At 40.5% G+C, this 22,284-nt stretch overlaps 1 protein-coding gene across 49 annotated transcripts in view; it reads left to right on the top strand.

Moving 5' to 3' along the window:
• Positions 1–22,284, top strand: part of CACNA1C (calcium voltage-gated channel subunit alpha1 C) — a 475,965-nt gene that overhangs the window by 390,405 nt on the left and 63,276 nt on the right. For 31 of the 49 annotated variants that reach the window (XM_068660872.1, XM_068660741.1, XM_068660684.1 and 28 more), the window contains 9 exons: positions 1,327–1,386; positions 5,197–5,303; positions 6,330–6,417; positions 6,862–6,969; positions 7,655–7,707; positions 7,815–7,961; positions 8,741–8,942; positions 9,401–9,559; positions 11,750–11,860. In XM_068660872.1, coding sequence (XP_068516973.1) covers positions 1,327–1,386; positions 5,197–5,303; positions 6,330–6,417; positions 6,862–6,969; positions 7,655–7,707; positions 7,815–7,961; positions 8,741–8,942; positions 9,401–9,559; positions 11,750–11,860 — 1,035 coding nt within the window. Of the gene's footprint in view, positions 1–1,326; positions 1,387–1,522; positions 1,583–5,196; positions 5,304–6,329; positions 6,418–6,861; positions 6,970–7,654; positions 7,708–7,814; positions 7,962–8,740; positions 8,943–9,400; positions 9,560–11,749; positions 11,861–22,284 lie in introns of all 49 variants that reach the window. The other 18 variants (XM_068660882.1, XM_068660757.1, XM_068660967.1 and 15 more) reach the window with 2 other exon arrangements.

Below are 22,284 nucleotides of genomic sequence, written 5' to 3'. Positions count from 1 at the left end.
GTTTTAGGTTACACAGCAGCAGTAAATGATATATGTCCCCATTTGACCTTCAGTGTCAGCAAATCACTCTAGGTTGGGGTCATGCTTAAATGGTGCAATCTAAAATAACCCTGTAGTTTGCAATAGCTACCGATTGCCCACAGCATACCAAGCTGTAAGAATCTAGCCACCTTTGGGTTTGTATTAGAGCAAGACCATATAGATACAATAAGAGATGTGGGATGGGAAGGATAGTTCTGTATGTTTATCAGTATTTTAGCACTGAAGGTTTTAATTTGAAAATTATCATGTTTCTTCTGCTTCCATATATTGGCCTTCAGGTTTAGAACTTGATTAAGCTAAAACAACAGTAATCCAAGGGCACAATACTTTTGATTTTTACCATTTGCAGTGTAGATAACATCAAAATGGTTCGCAATATTGGAATATATTGGAAACAAATGGAGTCCAGTTCTGGTCCCATTAGTACGTTAAAAAGTTCCCATTTACTTTTGTAAGCTGTAGGTCAATGGGCAGTGAAAGACATCTCCATCCTTGATGCTGTTACTTTGAAAAATCTCTTAAAAAATCTCTTAACCCTTCCAGACTTGCTGTTGCCTTCTGTGACACTTTAGGGCCGCTTCTTGTGGTCTGCTCTGCATGCCACGGGTATGCCCACCACTGGGTCTAAGTTCATTGGAACAAGGGGTGTTTCAGCTTGCCTGTTATACACAATGCAAATGGAAAGATGCAAGATGTAAGTCAGGCACCTTTAGTGCATGATCAAATTATGGTCACTGTGATTCTGTTCAACTGACAGAGTATTTGTTATTCATCCTGATCCAGGGCAAGTCAGGGTATAGAAAAAAATGAGCTAGAGCATCAATTTGCAGTCTGTTTTTCTTCCTTCACAAGAGACACAAAACAAGCCTGAATGGCAGCTAGTGAGAAAAAATCTCATGTTTTCCACTGAGAGACCAGATATCCTTGTATTATCAGTTTGGAAATCTGTTTGTGAAAAAAAAACTTGAATTGTCTGTGCTTTATCACAATAAGAAAAAAAAAATAGAAAAAAAAAAACCTACAACAACAACCAAAAGCTTGTTTTCCCTCCACAGCCCTTATGGGATTGTAACTCAGAAAAGATTTCATGTAATATGCTGCTTGTCCTATGTGCCAGGACCTTCACTGCACTCAACAGGACGTCATTACAAAACCATTTCCTATATAACCCTCCTTGTTCCCTTGTTAGGAGACTTGTGCATTTGATTTTGAACTGTGATTTCCCATTCTGGTGGCCAGTCACTGATCTACCCTCCCCACTCCTATTCCCTTTTGTTTTTACAGATTCTCTTTTATTTTGATATAGTTTTTACTGTCATTTTCACCATTGAAATTGCTCTGAAGGTAAAGTGCCCATCTTCTCTACCATTATCTGTTCACAAGCTTACTAGTTTTCTGCCACTATCTGTTGCTAACACACACGCCTGTTTGTTCCTGGGTCACGCTCAGTACAACTAACCCGATTGTGCTTATTTTTCAGATCCTAGGCAATGCAGACTATGTCTTCACTAGTATCTTTACATTAGAAATTATTCTTAAGGTAACCAATCTGAGCAATAAACTCATTTTCTGCTTCTTTTTCTTTCTCTCTTTCTTTCTCTTTTTCTTTCTTTCTTTCTTTGTCTCTTTCTTTGTCTCTTTCTTTCTCTTTCTTTCTTTCTTTGTCTCTTGCCTTGTCTCACTCTCTCTTTTATTTTTATTTTTATTTTAACTCCAGTATTATCTCTACACAAAAGATTGCTTATCTTTTGGTTTTATGCTTTTGGTAGTTGCTTAAAAAGAACTCTTATATGAAGTTTTGATATTCAGACTTGTAAAATAAGGCCAATATCAACACAATGCTTTTTTAGGGGAAATGCAATGACAGGATAACAAGTAAGAGGACCAAGAAAAAGGCCTTCTCTCCAGAAACTGTTCTCACTACCACGGCCAGTCTTTCCAAAACAGGACTTATTTGCTGTACAAAGAATCCCGAGCTCATGCTCCTCTTATACATGCTACTACTCAGAGAGAAGGTCTCAGTTCTGCACAAGTCATGAGGCTGGGCCAAAGAGCATCCAATGCCTTATGGAAGGTTACAGGGTGCACAGCCAAATAGGAGCCAAGCAGTGATTCTACCATGGAGCACAGTGCAAAAGCTCATGTCTGAGGAGCAGAGAGTTAACCAAGAGTAAAGATCACCATAACATGAGGGACGGTGGCTACAAATGAAAATTGCTGTACCGCCTGTTTAAAACCCAGCTTCATATTTCCCAGGAACCATGCTCTATACCAAAGGAAATGTGCAGGAGAGTGTTTTAGCTCAGAATAAAATAAAAATAGGCTGCCTCGTTCTTAACTCTAATTTTCCCAAATCTGTAGGCTAATAATTTAAATAACAGTAATTGGGCAAAGTTCTGGCTTTCTAAATGCTAGGTTCGTTTGGCAGCTTGTTTATTTTTCTCAGCAGGCTAGTTCTGAGTGCTGGCAGGCAGCACCTTAGAGTTGCTCAGATCTTGCAACTCAAGACCCTAATAACAGTATCCATACTGGAGGCTGGCAAGTAGGGTGGCCCCTACATATTTTTGTAGAGAGGAATGCTTTTTGACATGACTTTAAATCAGCAAAGCCATAATATTCTCCAAAGAGGTGTGCATATTATGCTGCTGTGCAGTGTGCATCTGTGTTTACACAATAAATCTGAACGTGCACACACCAAATGGCCTATCAAAAAGGCTTGTCAAAAAAAGGAAAGCATCTTAACAGCAACACTTAAAATCAAAATTGTAGTTCAAGTCTTAAATTTCTATACCAGAGCACCTTCCCACCTGTTCAGACTTACAGTAGCAATTCTGCTCCCATTGAAGCAAATGGTAACACTCCTCATGACTTCAGGGGAATCAAAACATAACATAACTCACTGGTGTATTGCCCTGTTTTCCTCAGGGAAGTGTGCTGCGTAGTACCTGTTTCTGAGCTTCCTGACGCCCTCCCATTAACTTCAATGGATTTAGGTCACCACCCTTGGATTTTATCCAAGTACAAGTAGGAGAAGAGTGCAAAGAACACCAATATTTAAGAAATTCTTCTGTTATTACCCCATCAGTTCCTGCCTCACAAGTTCCTGGGTTTCTCCAGGCCAGTTTCTCTGCTGCCTTGTATTAAGCACAATCTTTTGCACAACAGAAAAGTTGATGTACATAGTAAGAAGCAAAAGAACAAATAACTATATGATTATCAAAACTGTAGAGAAACAAACTTCATCTGCCCCCATGTTGCTGACAACACCTACAAGCACACACTGCCATGGTGGAGTCTTATGAAGGTTAGCAAGGTGACCAACTTTGCAATGTTTTGAACATGCCATTGAAGATAGTTATGGCTTGGTTTTAAATGGCACCCGAAGAGTTTTTGTTCAGCATACCAGGTGGGAGGCAGACACAGGTTATATACTGACACAGGTTTGAGAGTCTCTTCTTAAATAAAAAATCTCCCAACCACAGTTTGTATAGAACTTAAACTCAACAGAGCTTCCCCTCCTGATTTCAATGGTGTCTCCTTTTTTTCAAGTTTGCCATACAAAATATAATCAGTAAAGGGCATCTTTACCACCTTTGTTATGGCAAGAACCCCCCCCCCTTCCCGAATCAAATGTGTCTATAAGTATAAATTCTAAACCAAGACGAGTTTATACTTCCTCCCCTTCTCAGTTCTGTCTGACCGATTGATAGTTGGCTCCCTGATGTCATGGATGTTTGGTGAAAAAATTATCTGATATACCATTTGCCCTTCTACCATCCTCTGGCTACCTGGTTGTCACAGGTAGGCATGGCTGGAAACCACTAGTAGCTATGCCATCCTGAGCTACTAGCCAGAAAACTCCCGTTTTAATTTCTAGTTCATACTTCTCAGCTGGAAGAGTCTGGTCATTGAGGAACAGTCTAATGACGTCTGCTTCAGGTTACTTTAGACATCTAACTTAGATGAGATTCAGAGGACTGAATTTACAAGCCTGTGTTCCTAACCCAGGTAATGAAATGAGATTAGCAGCTCGGGGAATGGGGTTTCTGCAAAGCAGCTATGTTAGATTACTCACTGATGCTAAGGTAGGTGGTAAAAATACGATTATCGCTTCTCCCTCTTTCGCCATGCCAGACTCATCTAGTCGCATTCTGAAACTGAGCTCATTCTAAAATTCAGAGTCAGGACCTTTGCTCTCCAGAACTCAGAAGGGTTTAGGTCTGACATTGTGGCTGAGACCCATTTCTGTTTATACTGGCTCTTAATCCACCTCTGGAGCTGTGACATCCTCCTTAGCACCAGCAAGTATTCAATAACCCTTCATATACAGAAGGGGCTGAGCCTCCCCTGTAAAATATGTAAAATCTTTCCCTTCCTCATCTGGGTGATATTCGTAATGACTACGTCCACAAAGAGGCTTCTTGGTCTCAAGGAACTATAGAGAACCCTTGGGTTCTGTTAAGAAAACAAAGTAGAAAATGGAACTGCTTCTAGAATAAAAAGGGAGGAAACTGGGTAGAGGTAGGAAAAAGCATACAGAAGTAGCAAACTGAAGAGAACAGGAATTCTGCCTGATGCTTCAGTGCAGCTCTAAAGCATGAAATCCTGGAGGGATTCTGTTCTTTCTTCACCGAAGAAAGAGAGCTCAACTGTCCACTGCAGCTGGTATAACCACTGAAAAACATCACAAAAGAGCCCTTTTTGTTTTGTGTATTTTATTCAATTTAACTAAAGAGGCCTTTATAAAATACTAGTATCATACTCACAAGTGTCCTCTGCCATTGGAAAAATAAAATAAATAAATAAATAAAATAAATGCATAGGATTGCAATGAGTAGTTTTTGCAAACACTCTTTTCGCTGCTTTACTGATTCAGTATGTTATATACTCTGCACTCTAAGTGCGTATTTTTCTCACTGCACCTAGTGTTGGCTTTCCATAGTTAGGTCTTTCATAGTTACCTTACTGTCTTCTTCACTCTCTCTTCTTTCCATGGGGACTCAACTTCTCCTTTGGGGCCTGAGGGTAGATTGTCTTGTCTATGTTAGAAATACCACCCCTACCCAAATATATACTCTGAGCACAACCAGATGGGTTTGGTTTCTGAACAGATGCTAACAGCAAAGTGTGTTTGTGTCGTGTGCCTTCCTGCAGATGACCGCATACGGAGCTTTCCTCCATAAGGGCTCCTTCTGCAGAAACTATTTCAACATCTTAGACCTGCTGGTGGTCAGCGTTTCTCTCATCTCCTTTGGGATCCAGTGAGTGAGCTGTTTTCAATTGGTTGTTTTTTTGGGATAGTAGGGCTGGGCTGGGAGATGATACCTCAATCTCATTCTCTTATCTGGGTAAGATTTTTCTCATGAGCCTGGAGGTATTTTTCTCAGATGATTCAAGAGGCATTAGAATTCATTCTCATGAGGGGATGTGATAATTGGGAAATGCTATACTAATGACCTGGAGGGAACATCTTCCAGAAAGAGCAAATGAGAACAAGAAATTTGATCCATTGGGAATCATAACACTCAGCTTTGTTCCAAGATTTCTGAGTCACTTTATCAGTTCAGGACAGTTAAGTGACTTACTGTTCCTTCCCAGAGCTCTCATTACCTCTTTATAAAATGGGATGATAGTGATTTGCTACTTCCTAATATACTATGAGTCTTGGTCAATGGAAGATCATCAAGTGCTTCAAAAGCTATGTAAGAATCTGCAGAGCACTGGTGGCAGCATCAGTTGAGCCTGCTTCTGTCACTCCATTTTGTATTAGTTGATTTGCTAATTTGCTTAATAAGTTATAGGACCTACCTGGACAGTATACCTGTAATGACTGAGTCACCCAGACTGTCCATTCTTCTGTGAATATTTCAGCAGAGAACTTCTATGAGCCCTATCTGAAAATATCTTGTGATGCATACATATTGGCACAATTTCCATTAGAAAGCTACAGAATATTTGGCAACTTGCCTTGCTTATAAGAATAAATAAATACAAATCCCTGCCCATGTTGCATTCCCTTCAGTAATACAACAGAGACTGTCAAAGCCAGGAGAACATATACTAGTGCTGCACAGATCAGGAAACAAGACCTACGAAGGTAGCACCAGGGAGTGATTTCCTTATTCCGGAGGTGCCAGAGCAAGTAGAAATTAATTTACTCTCTAGTTATCGTAAGCATCCTAAGGTTATGTAGGACTTCAGATGAGAAAGTGGGTGAAATCCATCTCTGCTTGCAGTCCACCCCCTATATTTCTGTCTGTCTCAAGCTTTATAATACTTTCTTCCAGGTCCAGTGCCATCAATGTGGTGAAGATCCTACGTGTTCTGCGAGTACTTAGACCACTGAGGGCCATCAACAGAGCCAAAGGGCTAAAGGTTAGAAGAGTCTCAAAGCATTCTGTAAAGTATAAATCTGAGTTATTTCAGGTTGCAAGGATTTTTGTGACAGTTCAAGTAGTGTTCAAGCCTTATCACAAAAATTAAATGATGTCATTTTCTAGGGTTTTTTATGGGTTCGCAAGCCTTGCAGTATTAGTTAAATTCCTTCCTGTGGGCCTTGTGGGTGCCCAATTATGTAAGGCTCTGCTACTGGACCATTCAGAGAGCTAAGCTCTGGAATTTTCCTACCACTCTCTGCCTGCTTCCAAGAGTACAAGGATGAAAGTAACAAGCTGATTTTCTCTCCCCTTTCCTGACACTTAATGGGTAATAGTTGAATTAAATATTTGTATTTGTCATTGTAGCCTTGGGCTTCACTCCTAGCCAGAGCAACTCAGGACAGTCCTGCAAGTTATTTTTGTTCCTATCTTCCATTTGCAGCATGTGGTCCAGTGCGTGTTTGTCGCCATCCGAACCATCGGAAACATTGTGATTGTCACAACTTTGCTGCAGTTCATGTTTGCCTGCATTGGAGTTCAGTTGTTCAAGGTAAAACCATTGGACCCGTTCATCCAACCATTACACTGAGCTGTTTTCTTGGGTGGGAAGAAAAATATCATGAAAAACTCTGAGGAGGGGAGATGAAATCTTCCATGTGAAAGACATTGTGGGACACTGTCATAGTTACCTGGGCTTCTTCTACCAGGCATTTCCCAAAACTGGATCAGGTATTTTCAGAACTGCTGTGCTTCACCTGTAACTGTAAGAAATCACCAGTAACATGAGTAACCCTATTTTCTAAATTGCTTGTGGCATGACAAGTGAAGGGGGCTGTTCTAAAGGATTGGTAATTGCAGGCTGTCTACCTTCCATTTTGTAGAAGATGGGGTATGCCAGCTAATTACTGGAGGTTACTCATTCACTTCCTTACATCTGCTTTTATTTCTGTGCCCTTCACCACCCTTTGGACAATTAGTGTTTGGCAGCGCTCAGGGTACATGCACCTCAGGACACACACAGAAAAGCACTGTGCAAGCAGATGAAAGCCTGTGCTCTTGAACTACCTAGATGCAGGCAACTCTTGATAGAGTTTGTTCACATCTGCCTGCAACAGAGCACGTAAACATACCCATAGGAGTTACACAAGTAGTAAGTGCAGCCTTCAGTACATGACCTGCCCTAACTGTTGCACTGTCAAGAAAGGAAGCTTCATTCTTCTCTCTTCCTCTTCAAGGGCAAACTCTACAGCTGCACTGATAGCTCCAAGCAGACAGCAGCAGAGTGCAGGTGAGTCTGACCTTTCCCGCTCAGCCCATTTCCCTGGCCACACGCTCTCAGGGCCTGGCACTAGAAGTGCAGTTCTGTCACATTCTCTCTCTCCTCTCCACCCACAGAGGGTACTACATTACATACAAGGATGGTGAGGTCAACCAGCCGATGATCCAGCCCCGGAGCTGGGAGAACAGCAAGTTTGACTTTGACAACGTCTTGACTGCCATGATGGCCCTCTTCACTGTCTCGACCTTTGAGGGCTGGCCAGAGTGAGTGCTTCTTGAGATGATGCAACACTAGTAATGTCCTCATTCATTTCAAAAGAGGAAACTCAGAGAACAGACTTTCCCATTCTAAGTATTTAAAAAGTCTAAAACATTATATGTAGCAATAATAGCAGCAGTCATTGTAGTACTGGGTACGCAGTAAATTCCTCAGGACCTGTAGGAATTGTGGTTCCTATACTTGTAAGCAGTGTATAGCACTGTCTCTGGTTCTCAATAAATGTTTGTCAGTAGCAGCATTAATAACAATATTGATACAAATATTATGTACATAAAGGGATATAAAGCACCTGTCAGGCACTTACCAGTATTGCTATGTGCTGCAGGTTTCCCCGTGGAGCCAGTGGTCCACTTTGAAATACAGCACTGCTAACTGTGCAATATGGGTAGACATAGGATATCTCACCAGGCTGTCCTCTCTTTGTCACAGGGGCTGAGGACTCCCACAGTTCCACTCAGTCAGAGTGACATGGGCATGCAAGGTTATCGTGGGGTTGCCCCTGAAATGGGTCGCAAGGTGATGCCAACAGCAGTGTTAACAAATGTTAAAAGTGCTGAACAGGTTCAAACATATAAAGTCAATAAAAGCTGTATTCTCTCTTTTGCAAGAGTTTATACTCAGATCAGTGCAAGTCAGTGCATCTGTGAGTGAGGTAATTTTGATACAATCTAAGAAAATCACAAAACTGAATTCTATAACATCACCTATAAGGCCTCATGACAGCTGCAGATTTTCTCTGCATTGGGCTCCTGTTTGCTTTCAGGTTGCTGTATAGGTCCATTGATTCCCACATGGAGGATGTGGGACCCATCTATAATCACAGGGTTGAGATCTCCATCTTCTTTATTATCTACATCATCATCATTGCTTTCTTCATGATGAACATCTTCGTTGGTTTCGTCATCGTCACATTTCAGGAACAAGGAGAACAAGAATACAAGAACTGTGAGCTGGACAAGAACCAGGTAATTTACAATAACTTACTGCCACTAAGGATAGAAAATATGTTGAGAATAAGCATTTAAGAGAGAAATATAACCATAGAGGGACATGTGAAAGTGCCAACAAGATATAAGCTGGCTTCACTACCATCTTTAAGAAATCTGGCTTAAAAAATAAAAATAAAAAATCTTGCTGTAAGATTTGTACAAAGGACAGTATTTACTTTAAAATGTGTGCTGTGCCATTTGATTCACTGAGATTAGATGAAACTGACAGCACTCTGTGGTTAAAGTAAATACATATGGATCTCTACAACAGGTAGAATATATGCATTCAGATTAGAAAGATTAGAAAATCTTCTTCCAGGCATTGTCATTTCAGAAAATAACTTGAAACACATTGTGCTTTTTTATATCTGGGAGTAGCTGATCAATCCCGTATTGTGTTTTTGATTTTTAAACTTACCCTGCCTCTTTCACAGCGCCAGTGTGTAGAATACGCCCTGAAGGCCCGGCCTCTGCGGAGATACATCCCTAAAAACCAGTATCAGTACAAAGTTTGGTATGTGGTCAACTCCACCTATTTTGAATACCTGATGTTCGTTTTGATCCTGCTGAACACCATCTGCCTGGCCATGCAAGTAAGTAAGCAAGCAGAAAACCTCACAGGTGGTGAATTATTAGACCTTATTGAGGGAAATGTAGAAATAACAGAGGCTGAAACCTAATTTCACCTTCACACCATATGTTGAGGGAGAGGAACATGATAAAAGGCATTGTACTGTGTTCACTCATGATGATATTTAGTTAGAATTAGGAACCTACCTCTCCTCTTTGTGCTAATATGTGATGCTTCCAACAATCCTGTTTATCTTGTTTTAAAACAAATTTTTAAAAAAGTTATATCACTTGTCAATTCAGTGGCCTCTGTAGTAACACGTGACTTCTCAATTCTGACTTGTCTCCTATGAAATGCAAGAATAAGCCTTGAACTGTCACTCATCTAAGATCTGAATTTCAAGTTTTAGCCTTTTCTATGTTAAAAACTAGGGAGCAAATAAGCTGGCAAACAAGGCAATCAAGGAAAGTGGGAATTGAGGGTCCCTATTATCTCTGTTGTTCTACATTAAGAATCATATAAATTTGTTGAGAAAGAACCTCTAGAAGCTGTGTTTTCTACTCCATCACCACAAAGTAAGATCAACTCCACCTAAAGCATTTCTTGATAGTTGTTTGCCTAACTTGCTTCACTGGTGATGCTACTGATTGCTCTACTACCCACTACACTGCATTCATTTTCCTTAATGTGTGAGGGTTTTCCAAACATCTAGTGGGAATCCACCAAAGAAAAATCTGCAGCTGGATCTACAAGAATAGCAAATAAAGGTAGTAGATTAACATGTGCAGGTGGAAGAGCAATAAAGGGCAATAAGACATAACCTTTACGAAGTGGTCAGTTAACAAAAAGGAAGTTCTATGTTCTTTTCAGACAGGGAATGAGCCTGTGTAAACACAAACAGTTCTGTACATTTACCCAAGTCTGCCCTTTTCTGGCTTGTTCCTTCCACTCTGCCTTTGCCCTTGGTCTCTATCGCCTTCCTTTTTGTTCTGAGTCAGTCCCACTCTTCTCTCAACTGAAGCATCTACTGCTATACTGTCATGAAGCAGCAGAGGGGAGCTGTTAAGTTCACTTGGGAGCTTTGGAGCATGCTCAGCTGCTGTGACATTGGGGCATGCACAGGGCAGATAGATCTAGAAGCTGGTGAGATGTTTGTGAGCCCACAGGCAGGACAGCATCTTCGGAGATTCTAAGTCTATATCCATCCCGAGAAAAGCACGGTTTTTGAAAAACTTACGCTTTGGTTCAAACTTAGAAAAGCCACATTCCAGTAGAATTCCAAGTTTTTAACCAAAGACCTGCAGGTACTGAAGTCTTTCAAGGAAAATGTCACGAGCAACTTTGAAAATTCCTCAACAAATCCCAGCCTGTCCTTCATCTGTATCTGAATTGTTTTAACTAAATCTCCTTTGAATAAACCACCCTGATCCAATGCAGAATAGGAAAATTCAGTCCAGGTGGTTAAAAATGTCAAAATTAAGCAACTACAAACAAGGTATTGTAATACGAACTGAAAAACAACTTTGAAATAAGGTAATGGGTCCCAAGTATAAAGATTTTGAAATAAGGATATGAAAAATGAGGTGGCAAAATCTGCAGAAGATATTATTTGAATTAACAGATGACAGAGCGTAACTTCATAAGATCTTAATAAAGTTAAGTGAATGGTAGCATGATTGCAAATTTAATTCAGAGTTGGCAAACGCGAGATAATGCATATTAGAAAGATACGATTTGAGCTGTTCATGTACTTTGCAGAATCCTGAATCAAGTGCAATTATTCGGGGAATGTCCTGATATCATTATGAACAGCTCAGTGAAACCCCCTGTTCACTGCACAGTAGCAATCAAACAAAAAAAAGTAACCCAGGTATTAGGGAAGGGTAAGATAACAAACACAATTTGAAAGTGTCTTGTACCATTATGCAGATTTATAACCCTCAACTGGAACGATAAGTGTGATTTTGGTAGCCCCCAATCAAAAAGATTTTTTTAAAAAGAGATGAGATCCAGAGTCAGATTATAAAAATGGCTAGAGGTATAGAAATGCTTATGTTTGAAGGGAGATGGGAATTCTAAATTGAAAAAACGGAGCATGCTGGGGTTTCCTTTAGATAACCTTGATGTGGAGGGAGATTAGCAGTAGTCCTGTGGATAACCAACTAGCTGGCATGTCCATTCCTCACACTGCTCTCGGGACACTGTTTTTCAGCACTACGGTCAGAGCTGCATGTTCAAGGAAGCCATGAACATCCTCAACATGCTTTTCACTGGCCTCTTCACTGTCGAGATGGTCCTGAAATTAATCGCCTTCAAACCTAAGGTAGGTGCTTTAGGTGTAGAGTTTCCCAGCCTCTGTGTGTGTGTGCATGTGTGCGGGGCAGCTGTGAGGAGAAGGAGGAGGTGAAACTCTCTGATCTATCACCCCACCGATAAATGAGCTGGACAGTTGCTCTCTGGATTGGAGTCTCATGTGTATTTAATAACATTTTGACTGGAGAGTAGACATGCTAAATAAATAAATACGGAAAAACAGCGACACCTGCTACTAGAGAAGGTTCCTAGTTCTCTGTTTTCATTGAGTTATAATAGTGACACTATGTTAAGGCTATAACATGTTTTCCACGCTAAACATTATTCTGATGTTCTCTCTGACTTTCTTAAAATGAAATAGAAATATCATCCTATGATTAGTCTCCTGGCCTAAGTGATGCTAATCAAGCATGACTCATTTTGGGTTATGAGCCTTTGAAAAAAAATGTTTCTTCTGGGAGGACTATGGCTTAATGCTAATTTGAATGACTTCAGTTTTGAATTCAAGACTTCATTGATAATACTCAGCACCCCAGAAGGTCCTGTCTGAAAGTATTGTCCTGTCCATTGGGCCATGGCATTCTGTATCTTGAAGGATACCTTGAAATGTTAAGATTGGCAAATATTGTCTGAAACGTCAGTTGTGACTAAGATGTCTTTCTCATTAAACATGTAGAGGTTCACTGAAGTTAAGAGCTCCCAGCTCTAAACTAATATTTTTTTCATCCTCAACTCAGAAACATTGCTCTCCCATTCTACTGAACTCAGTCTTTCTCGTTATTTCTATGTTGACTTTACTGCTACCTGGCCTCTCACCTTCTTCCACAGCATCTAGGAATTCTTCTAGTAGAGTCACAATTTTGTATTTTTTCCTGAACCCGGTATCACTCTCCTTTCTGAAATGTAGTTCTCTTGAAGGTTAGAAACATCTCATGCTGTCCTTGTGAAGGACTGACGTTTTTGTGAGATCTCAAACACTACATTGGGAAATTTAGACGTATCATCATCTGTTTCAGACGGGATTTCAATATTCAGGAGGGATCTACTTTTCACTTTTGACATTTTGCATGGTCTATTAGTGAGCAAATCTTCTGGCAGAGAAAAATATTATCTGCACATTGTATACCCACAATTGTATCTCACAGGCTTTGCAATTCTCTTCTGATTTCATGGTTCTACTTTACAAGAGATTCTTAACCTTAAGAAAGATGAGTTTCTCTGGCAGAATTTATTTTGACCATTTAGGGATAGAGTCCAACCACTTCAAATATTGAGCTCTGTACATATGCAGGAAAAGCTTTACCTGACATGGTTGCCTCTAGCAGTAAGGAGCTGGACTTGATGATATAGGAGGTCCCCTCTACTTCCCACGCCTTACTTTCCCATGTTCAATCTCCTTTTCAAGTTTTGCTGCACCACAAAGAGTTAAGCAAAATCAGCTGAAGGCTGATGAGGGTGTATCCTCCAAATAGAAAAACACTGGAACAGATTGCCTAAAGATATTGTGGAATCTCTATCATTTGAGGTTTTAAGATTAAGTTAGCCGAACTTTTCCTTAGAATCAGTTTAGGAATGTATAATCTGCCTTGGGACAGGGGGATGGACTAGATTATGTCAAAAGATTCCTCTCAGCCCAATTTTCCATGATTTTGTAATTTCCAATTTGTATCTCCAGCTACTACAGTATAGTAAAAGTGAGTATATAAAAGAAGTTTTCCTTGTGACCAGAATAGTGGATTATTAATAAAGTCTTCTCAACTAAGTATGAGACACCAAGCTCAGATTGGGCCCTGCCCATCCTGAAAGAACAGCCACATAAAATAATAAATCTGTTTAAAACCACAGTCTGGACTGTATGCCAAAAGTAGTTCAAATCTATTTAATTAAACTGTCTTAAACTGATAGCTTAATTAAATACCTTTGGGAAAATAAACAATTTTTAAAAATGGGACCACAGGTTTTACAGGGAAGAAAAACAGGAATGAGCTTGTGAAAACAACTAGTACAGCAAAAAGTAGTGTCACCAGTATTGTATTCACACTGGATTGTGTTGAGTACCAGTGCTTTGTGTAACTTGCCATTCAGTACAAGGTTTTGGCCTGCAGCCTTCATTCCCTGCTCCTTATTGGCCTTACCTGCTCTCCAAAGAAAACCACCTGTCTCAGAAAACTATTTGGACCAATGTGGACCAACACTGGGGGGCACAGTGTGCTCATATTTAGGCTTCCCCTTTTGGACTGAACTTGAACCTGCCTAGAATATGTTCTGATGTGAGAATCCCTCAGCATGGAGAAAACTGTTAGCACAGCCCTCTGCTTGGCCTAACCTTGTGTCCTCCTATCACACAAGATATAAAATAACCTACCTATATTTGCAGACGGAGGTTGTCCCTAGGAATAATGGCTGAAAACGTCCAGAAAGATTTCACTGTGTCACCTGGGTGAACATCACTTTGGCAGTCACCATCCCCTACCCTCTAACCAACCTAGTTCACCAAACAAAGAAACGAGATGCAAAATGGTATTTTAGTGTTTCCCAGGTACCAAACGGCAATTTCAGAATGCTGAATGCAGAAATGCAGAATTGTCTGCTATTTCCAGAGCAGTAAAACACAAACCAGACTTTAAGCTCTTTTGTTCAATTTGATTTTGTGCTCCAACATCACTTTTTTTCTGTCTGAAGAGTACCTAAAGGGAAGAAGCTGTAAGCTTGTTGTCAGTAAAACTGACAAGAAAGCAGAAAACTTAGGTAGCTGAAGGTGTTGTGTTCTTGCCTTAGTGGCAATACCCAGGAGAAAGTGGCAGAACAGAACTGAGCACAGAACTGAAGGTGGTCAACTCCACTCTATTTTCTATGATTTTGCAGTGCTTAGCCCAGCAGTGGATGCAGCAGCTAACCCTCCACTACAGCAAGCAGCACACTAACTGACTTGTAACTCTGAAGCAGCTGCCACAGAGCTTTTCTTTGCACAGTCACTTCCTAAAGGCACCTTGGAATGAATGGTCTGCAGCAACAATACGGGATCACATTTTTTTCCATCTGTGCAAATTAGAACAAGCTGCTGTTTATTCATACCTTTGCCACAGAGAATTGCTAAGGGAACTGGGAAAGATCTCTGGGATGCTAAGAGCAGCTACAACCCTAGCTCCTTACAGAAGTCACCATGGGGACTTGCCTCATGGAGGGAGGTTCCCAATATGCAGAATTCCTGCTGCAGGCAGTGGTGTGGTGCTCAGTATTATATAAAGTAATAGCAGTTTATTGCCACTACAATACTACTTACTGCTTGTGTAATAATGGAAGAGTTGGCAGTCTCTGAGTGCACAGATTTTTTAATGCACACAGTTTTTATTTCTTTGCTCATATTCTGTGAAGAGATGTGTCCTGCTTATTTGCTGCTCCTGATAGTGAAGGTGAAAAAAAGCAAATATACAGTCAGATGCACAGACGTTAAGTAGGAGCACATATCTGCCTGACTGCAAAGATTCGATTGGGATAATCCAGCCCTGCAACTAGTCCTTATGGTAAGAGCAGAGATATACTTATTGAAAAGCCAGCTGTAGGAATAAGGAGCCACATCTGAGACAGGGCTCATCTTCTAACACTTAGAGAAAATATGTGAAGGAGGTGGAAAGGCAAGGGTTCTCCTAACTAAACATACTGTTATTTTGGGGGATGGTTGCTCTAGTCAGCTTTTTATTGGCCATCTTCTGTGAAGTGTTTTGGTTTGTTTAGTCTCCAGGGAGGCTGTAGAGAAGAGGGGTATGTTAGCTGTAGTAGCTATCTGTGGGTACAGGTAGCACATGCTGGGCAGGGGCAAGGCCAGCCTCTGAGAGCCCTCGTGTTTCTGTGTGATGCATTTTGTGGAGGAGAGGATCAGTTCTCCCAGGTTTCTTGCAAGATAAATATAAGCACAGTATAAGACAGCTCATCTGTGTCTGATGCAGTCTTGGCAGGAGGGTGTGCTAACAATGCGCAAGAGAGATTTGGGTTGATTAAGGCTGCTGATACAGAAAACATCTACTACATGCCCTCCATCTCCTTACAGAGTATTAATGTGCTGCTCTGAAGCAAAACTCCCAAATGGACCTGAGTGTTTGTCTTGGCTAAAGCGCATAAACTAATTCAAAAGTAGTTACTTCAAAGAGACAGTCTAGAAGTAATGCTGTTGAGCCAAGGCCTTTTGCTGCTTTGTTTTTCTAATTTTATAAATTCTCCAGCCCAGCTGGTGAGCTGTTTTCCAGTTCCTGCATGGAGAAAGCTGCTGCTACTTCGTGCATTTTCCAAAGAAAACTACTGAAGGGAATGAGAGGTGCTCTGCTGTCTGGTGTGCTCACAGTTACTACTGTCCTAGCTTCTTAACAATGTCACCGCAAGGAGCGGTCTACAAAGGACCAGCTGCTCTACAAAATCTGCCTGGAATTTATCTTTTCAACTTACAAAAAATGACTTAAAATTCCTATTCATATGAAGCTGCACCATCTGTCAACATAAGTGCTAATATGGGGATGGATTCTCCTGCAGGAATTTCAGATCTTTTCAGCTCCCTGGAATGGGTTGTTTTACTGATGAAACGTATCTAATTTTATTTCGGGAAATATTTCATACATCCTCCTATTAGCAAGGGCAGGACTAGTAATCTGAGAGTTTTGGATTTTCTACCACTGTCTCTGTCATCTCAAAGCATAGAAGATATACCAGTGGAACTACTCCCATGCATAAAGTAAAGCACACGGTCATATATTTTGTCAAATCCAGGTCTGTGTGTGGAAAGGGAATCTTGGGGATTTCCTCTGTGGAATTATGACTATCAGAGGGACTACAGATCACAAGTCTATTCCCCTTGCCAGACACTGTCAGCACCTTTCTTCCCTGGGTGTTTATGGATGTTACTTGTAAAGCAGCCTGTAACGACGCCATCTGTCCTTCCTCAGATAGTTAGCTCAGTCCTTCATTTATCACTGCTACTTTCCTCTGAATTCTTGCCATTCCTTAATGTCATTTTCCTGTAGCAGAGTTCAGAGTTCTGTGCACTGTTTCAAACAAGTTTCACATTCAGTACAAGGCACATAATCCAATGTGATCCCAGGAAGGGCTATGACCCTCCGAGCTGTGGAAGTCATGAATATCAGCCATGGTTATTTCTTAGTCTCTGCTTACTGATGGATCTACCTGTCCTTAGTGTTTCTTTCTCTCCTGATGTATTTGCCCTTCTTTATTCCTCTTTAAGCACCTCTCACTCAGCATCTATCATGCATTTGATGTACTGTTACCTCTTCTCAAACCTGCACAATGACTCATCTGTTTTTGTTCCCTTTTTACTACTCCATTTCTAGTACATTTATGCCTATAAACAGATCTCTGAGCAGTCTCTCCTGAAGTCACACTGGCTGCCTCATACTACTTACATTCTTCTTTCTCACTAAGATCATAATCAGTCATTCCTTGATCAGGATAGAGGCTCCAAACAACTGAGATTTATATTCAATCTATTTACTGCACCACTGAAACAAGGTGGGTTAATTTTGGAAATCTAATGCTTTGTGTAGTTCTCCATTCTAGCATGTTCAGAAATACCCAAACAGCTCAGGATGCTGCCCCAGCACCATTCATCACAATGTTTTATTTCTCCAGCTTATATGGAGAAAACAAAGACATTCTGCACTGATATAAAAATATCAGGAAACATGGTTACAATTATGTGGACTTTTGCCCACTGCTGAAAGCACTGCAGTTCCATCCAACAGACATAGGAATCATATTTGGTTAAAAATCACATGGTCTAGGATGAAGTATAGTGGTATAAATTAGTAGTGTAGGTTGTGTAAATGTGTAGGTAGTATAAACAAGCCTTAATTTTTGTTGGGTTATCCACAGGCTCAGAAAAAGAGCCATGCAGAGCCCACGGTGCAGATAGCTGCCTCCCTCTCATGGGCTTCAGATACTCAATTCTGGTTGTCAAAGGTCTCTTTGTAGATTTTGTCTGTTTCTTTTGGCAGGTTCAAAACCTAGGTAATTGGTTTCTAATTGTTTCATCTCTTCAGCTTCAGTGTTACCCTTTCTGTTTCGGGCAGTCAGCATCTAGACATAGAGCATTTGCTGATTGATTGTCTACTCGGCGCAACAGGAAGGGCAGTCTCTAACTCTGCTTCTGTTAGAGTATTAAATGGCAAAGGAAGGGGTAAGAAAGCTTATATATTTCATGATCTGTGGGTGGGAAAAATATACCTCATTCAACAAATAGGAAGAGTGAGCTCAGTTTGATGATGATGGTAAGAAGCAGAAGAGGGAAACCAAATCTGGATGGGAAGAAAAGCCATACACAGATTATGGAAAGTGGGAAAGGACAGAATATTCCTTAAGGTAGAAAGAAACAGAAAGAAGAAAAAAAAAAAAAAAAAAAAGGAGAAAAACAAATGAAAACAAACAAACAAACAAAAAAGACTCAGACAGAGGAAGATATTAATAAAATGGAGAAATAAATGATTGGACAAAACAAATGGAAGAAAAAGAAGAACAGGAAAAAGGAACAACTTTTCCACAAGGAAAAGTGGACATGGAAAGAGTTTTTTTAAAAAAATGAAAAAGAGAATTAAAATCCATAGCTTTTAAGCTAATGAACATCTTTTTGTGTTTCAACATTTTATTGAAGTTTTCTGGCAGACATCCCAGGTCTCCATGTTCAAACACATCAGTATCTCAACCACAGAACCTTCCTGCATACTGTTTCATCAAAATAATTTGCAATAAAAATCAGGTGCAGTGTATTTCCCCGCTTCTCTGGAATAATCTCAGCTCTGTTGCAAAAACTTAACAACAGCATGAGTCCCCATAAATGTCTTTCTTTTTTACCCCTTTTTTTTTTTTCTGGGTGAGGTCTAAATACATTTAATATTCCTCTGCATCTTTTATATAGCCAGTAGCCCAGCTGGAATTACTGCCAGCTGCTTCAACAAACCCTGCAGCTAGATGACCAGAAGTCCCTGGCATTTCTGAAATGCATGTCCAGACACTGCACAGTATGTATGCAGTCAGTGTGGGCTCCCAAAGAACTGCTCATTCAGGCCCAAGATTTTCGGAAATACACTAGAAAAGGGAAAAATCTTAATTCCTCATTACTTAGACGTCTGCTTTCTCTTTATTGTGATTACTTGTCTGCCAGGAGTTTCATGCATCTTGCATGGCATATATGTCATGTGGAGAGCAGACCATATAGCCTTTTGTTTCTGTAGGTTTGGGAGGAAAAATGAGCCTCTTTTCCAAGTGATACTGAAAATACATGTACTGTATGTCAGAGCAGCATGTTTAGGTGACTTTGATGTAAAGTCAAGAAATAATCATAATAATGATTGTGGACATAGATGATAAAGTTATCTCAATCCTTTATACACGTTTGTGGGTTGGAACAGGGGGTCATCAGGTAGACTTTCTTTTTGATTCTGTTTGCTTGATGGAATTTCTACCTGCATTTTGTCCAAAAGAAAGAAAAGAGAGACTAAGAAAGGAAGTGGGTCTTTTGCAGCACAGTCTGTGCCACTGCCCTCTTGAAGCAGCCTGGCTTTGAGACTACTGCAGAACATGGAAGGGCATCCCACTAGCCCACGGCCACAACACTGCTGTTATTCCAGGCCTTAAACTGAAACCATTCAGGAGTCTGTTATGGAGACATCTGACACAGAAGTGACAATGAAAAGAAAAAGGAACCACATCCTGGTGTGTTACTGTGCCGACCCGTTAAGTTAAACAGTGTACCTGATGTAACTGTAGAGCTTTAAACAACAAATTCTCCAGTTTAGTGCAGAAAAAGAAATTTGCATCAGAACGCTCAGGGATTAGGTTGTTTTAGTAACAATTTCCACAAATGAGGAGTCACTAAGCAAATAACTGTGAAAGTACAGCAAATCCTCATTGATACTTCCAGATTTCACTGAGTCCCTCACCAGTTCCTGAGTGTGTGTGGGAGGGGAAGTCTGGCCATTCCCAACACTTCAAAGAAAAGGAAAGTAGTGCCAGACTAAAGTTTTTCTATTGTGCATATGCTTATATTCTGAGATGGCATAGGCGTGACTCCACCTAAACAAGTCATGCAGTGTGAAAACAGTTGGTAGGTGAATGTAACAGAAGAAACTAGACTGATGATGAGAAGTGAAATTTTGCAGTAAATCCTAGCTCATACCTCTTCTGGAATCTGGGTCAGGAAGCATCAAAGTCTTCCTTCTGAAGGCTGGTTGGCATCCTGAATGAAGTATGCTGGTCTTTCCAATTTCCTCCTGGAAAACCTACATCACAGAAGGGCTACATCCCAGTTGGCTTCTTTGTTGTCACTCCCAAAGAAGAGGCCAAGAATGAAATAAGTGTACAGAACAAATTTCCCTCTTTGTGCAAAAAAGTGGTCCTTTCACATCATGGTAGAAACAATTGATGAGGGGCAAAAAGGCTATTTGATCTGCTGCTTCCCATGTTGCATTGTTTAACTGCAGGATGTTCTCTTTTTGGAGGAAGAAGCCAACAATTCTCTGCACGCAAATAGATCCTTTAAATATTGTTTTATAGGATGTGTGACATTTCTAACACTCATCAGCTAGAGCTGTGTGATCCTCCAGCTTTCTGGAGGATCAGTGGAGAATTCAGCAGGCAGAAAAAAATGTTAAAGAAACCTCGTAAGAGCTTCAATGAGAGAGGACCATTTCCTTCACAGCAAATGTACCCAGAGAATTTGCATATTACTGCAACATTGTGACAGATTTATTTTCAGTCTGGCACTTGAGGGTTTTAATGTCATTATAAATGATCAAAAATAATGATATGACTGCACAATGCAACAGTGTGGGAAGTGCTGTATTAGCTATTACACTTAATTATTTAATATAGAAAATTATTCACACAGTGTTAAAAGCCCAGTGGGATGGTGCACTGGGGTCTCATTCACAACAGCACAGACAGCGTCTGCAGCAGCATGTAAGGGAACAGATCCAGGGAAAAGCAACTTGCTCTCACTCACAGAAGAAAAATCCCAACCTTCTGTCACTTCATGTAAGGTTATTTTAAGGGGTCAAATGTTCTCATGGATGTGAATCTTCTTTTCAAGAATGGTACCAGATAACAGACTGTGGTGCAGCCCCTGTTAAGAACTGTTCACTGGTTTAGGAAACGACATTTCCACTGCCGAGTGGTCACTGGAATGAAGTCAAAGAGAGATGACTTCTCTTCTCTGCCATCCGTCTGGCATTTGTAGGATTTGGGAGACTTTAGTTTTCTATATTCCTGCTTCCCTGAGTGTAAATGAGAGTAACCACACTCTTTCTGAAAGTTGCGATTGATGGACTACATGAAAGTAGGCGTTGTTTTGCTAACTGCTCTAATCCATATAGAATCAGGCCATTCTGAAAATGGAGATAACTTAACCTCCATTAAATTTACCTTTAAAAAAAAAATAGATAGATACCAGCCATATCTACTAGCCCGTTTCTGGGAGGCCGTGCCTTTCTTCCAGTGAGTACCCACTATCCATGCAGCAACCATGGCAGAGTGGTCCTAGCCTTTTCCCATGGTGCATACAGAAACAAGAGAAACTAAGTCCAGCCCTCTATTTGGAGTGCCTCTTCAGCCATTTCCTGACACTGTCTCATCTTCCCACACAGTAAGTGGCTCTTCAGACTGAAAGATTGAAAGATTATGTTCTTACAGGTTTTGTTTTACTTCTTTTGAATCATTCTTCCCTAAGCTGGGATGTCAGTCCTAATTTAGAAGACAGACTGTCTTAGGTAGCAAAGCCTAGCCTTTTGCTCTTTTCATGACACTTTTTCGTGTTGGTGGTTTGGTTTATTGCCTTCATAATTTATTTTTTCATTCTCATTGAGACCTACTTTTTATAGACTTTGCAAAGTCTTTGAGTATTTACAACTCTTTCCTAATGGAATTTGACAGCCAAATTTTCACAGAATCCATTTTGTGATAAATGATCTGTTCAGATATAGCAAGCCATCACATTCACTTTTCAGTCTTTCCAGTAAGACTGGTATTGATTTTGTTTCCTTTTGCTGAGAGCAAGTCTGGTTTTGATTGTGGGACAATGATTGCTAAACGATTGGTGTAATTATTCCTCCTAAGGAAAAGGGCCCAACTCCTCATAGGGTATCACTGTGCTACAACAAACCTGTAGGAAAGCTAAGAAAGTTTATTTCCCTTTTTCTAGGTGGCCAGCAGCATTGATAAGAGTGCTTTCTGTTATTTTGGCTTAATTTTCATGCATTTATGCCAAGGAGGCCTTAGGCATTACTGTTCTGAGGCACAGCTCACCCCTTCTTCAAAGGCAGCTGAGCGCAGTCCAGGCCCTTAGCTCTGACATCAGGGTCAGCTAGTTGAATCATCCAGTTTCAGCGTGTTTTGCTGTTTTCATGTCCTTAGGCCTACCCAGCTTGTTGCCTTGAAATA

This window comes from Anas acuta, chromosome 1 (genome assembly GCF_963932015.1).
Source record: "Anas acuta chromosome 1, bAnaAcu1.1, whole genome shotgun sequence".
Taxonomy (NCBI): Eukaryota; Metazoa; Chordata; class Aves; order Anseriformes; family Anatidae; genus Anas; species Anas acuta.
The sequence above is the reverse complement of the archived record's forward strand: the minus strand, read 5'-3'. Positions and strand labels throughout refer to the sequence as shown.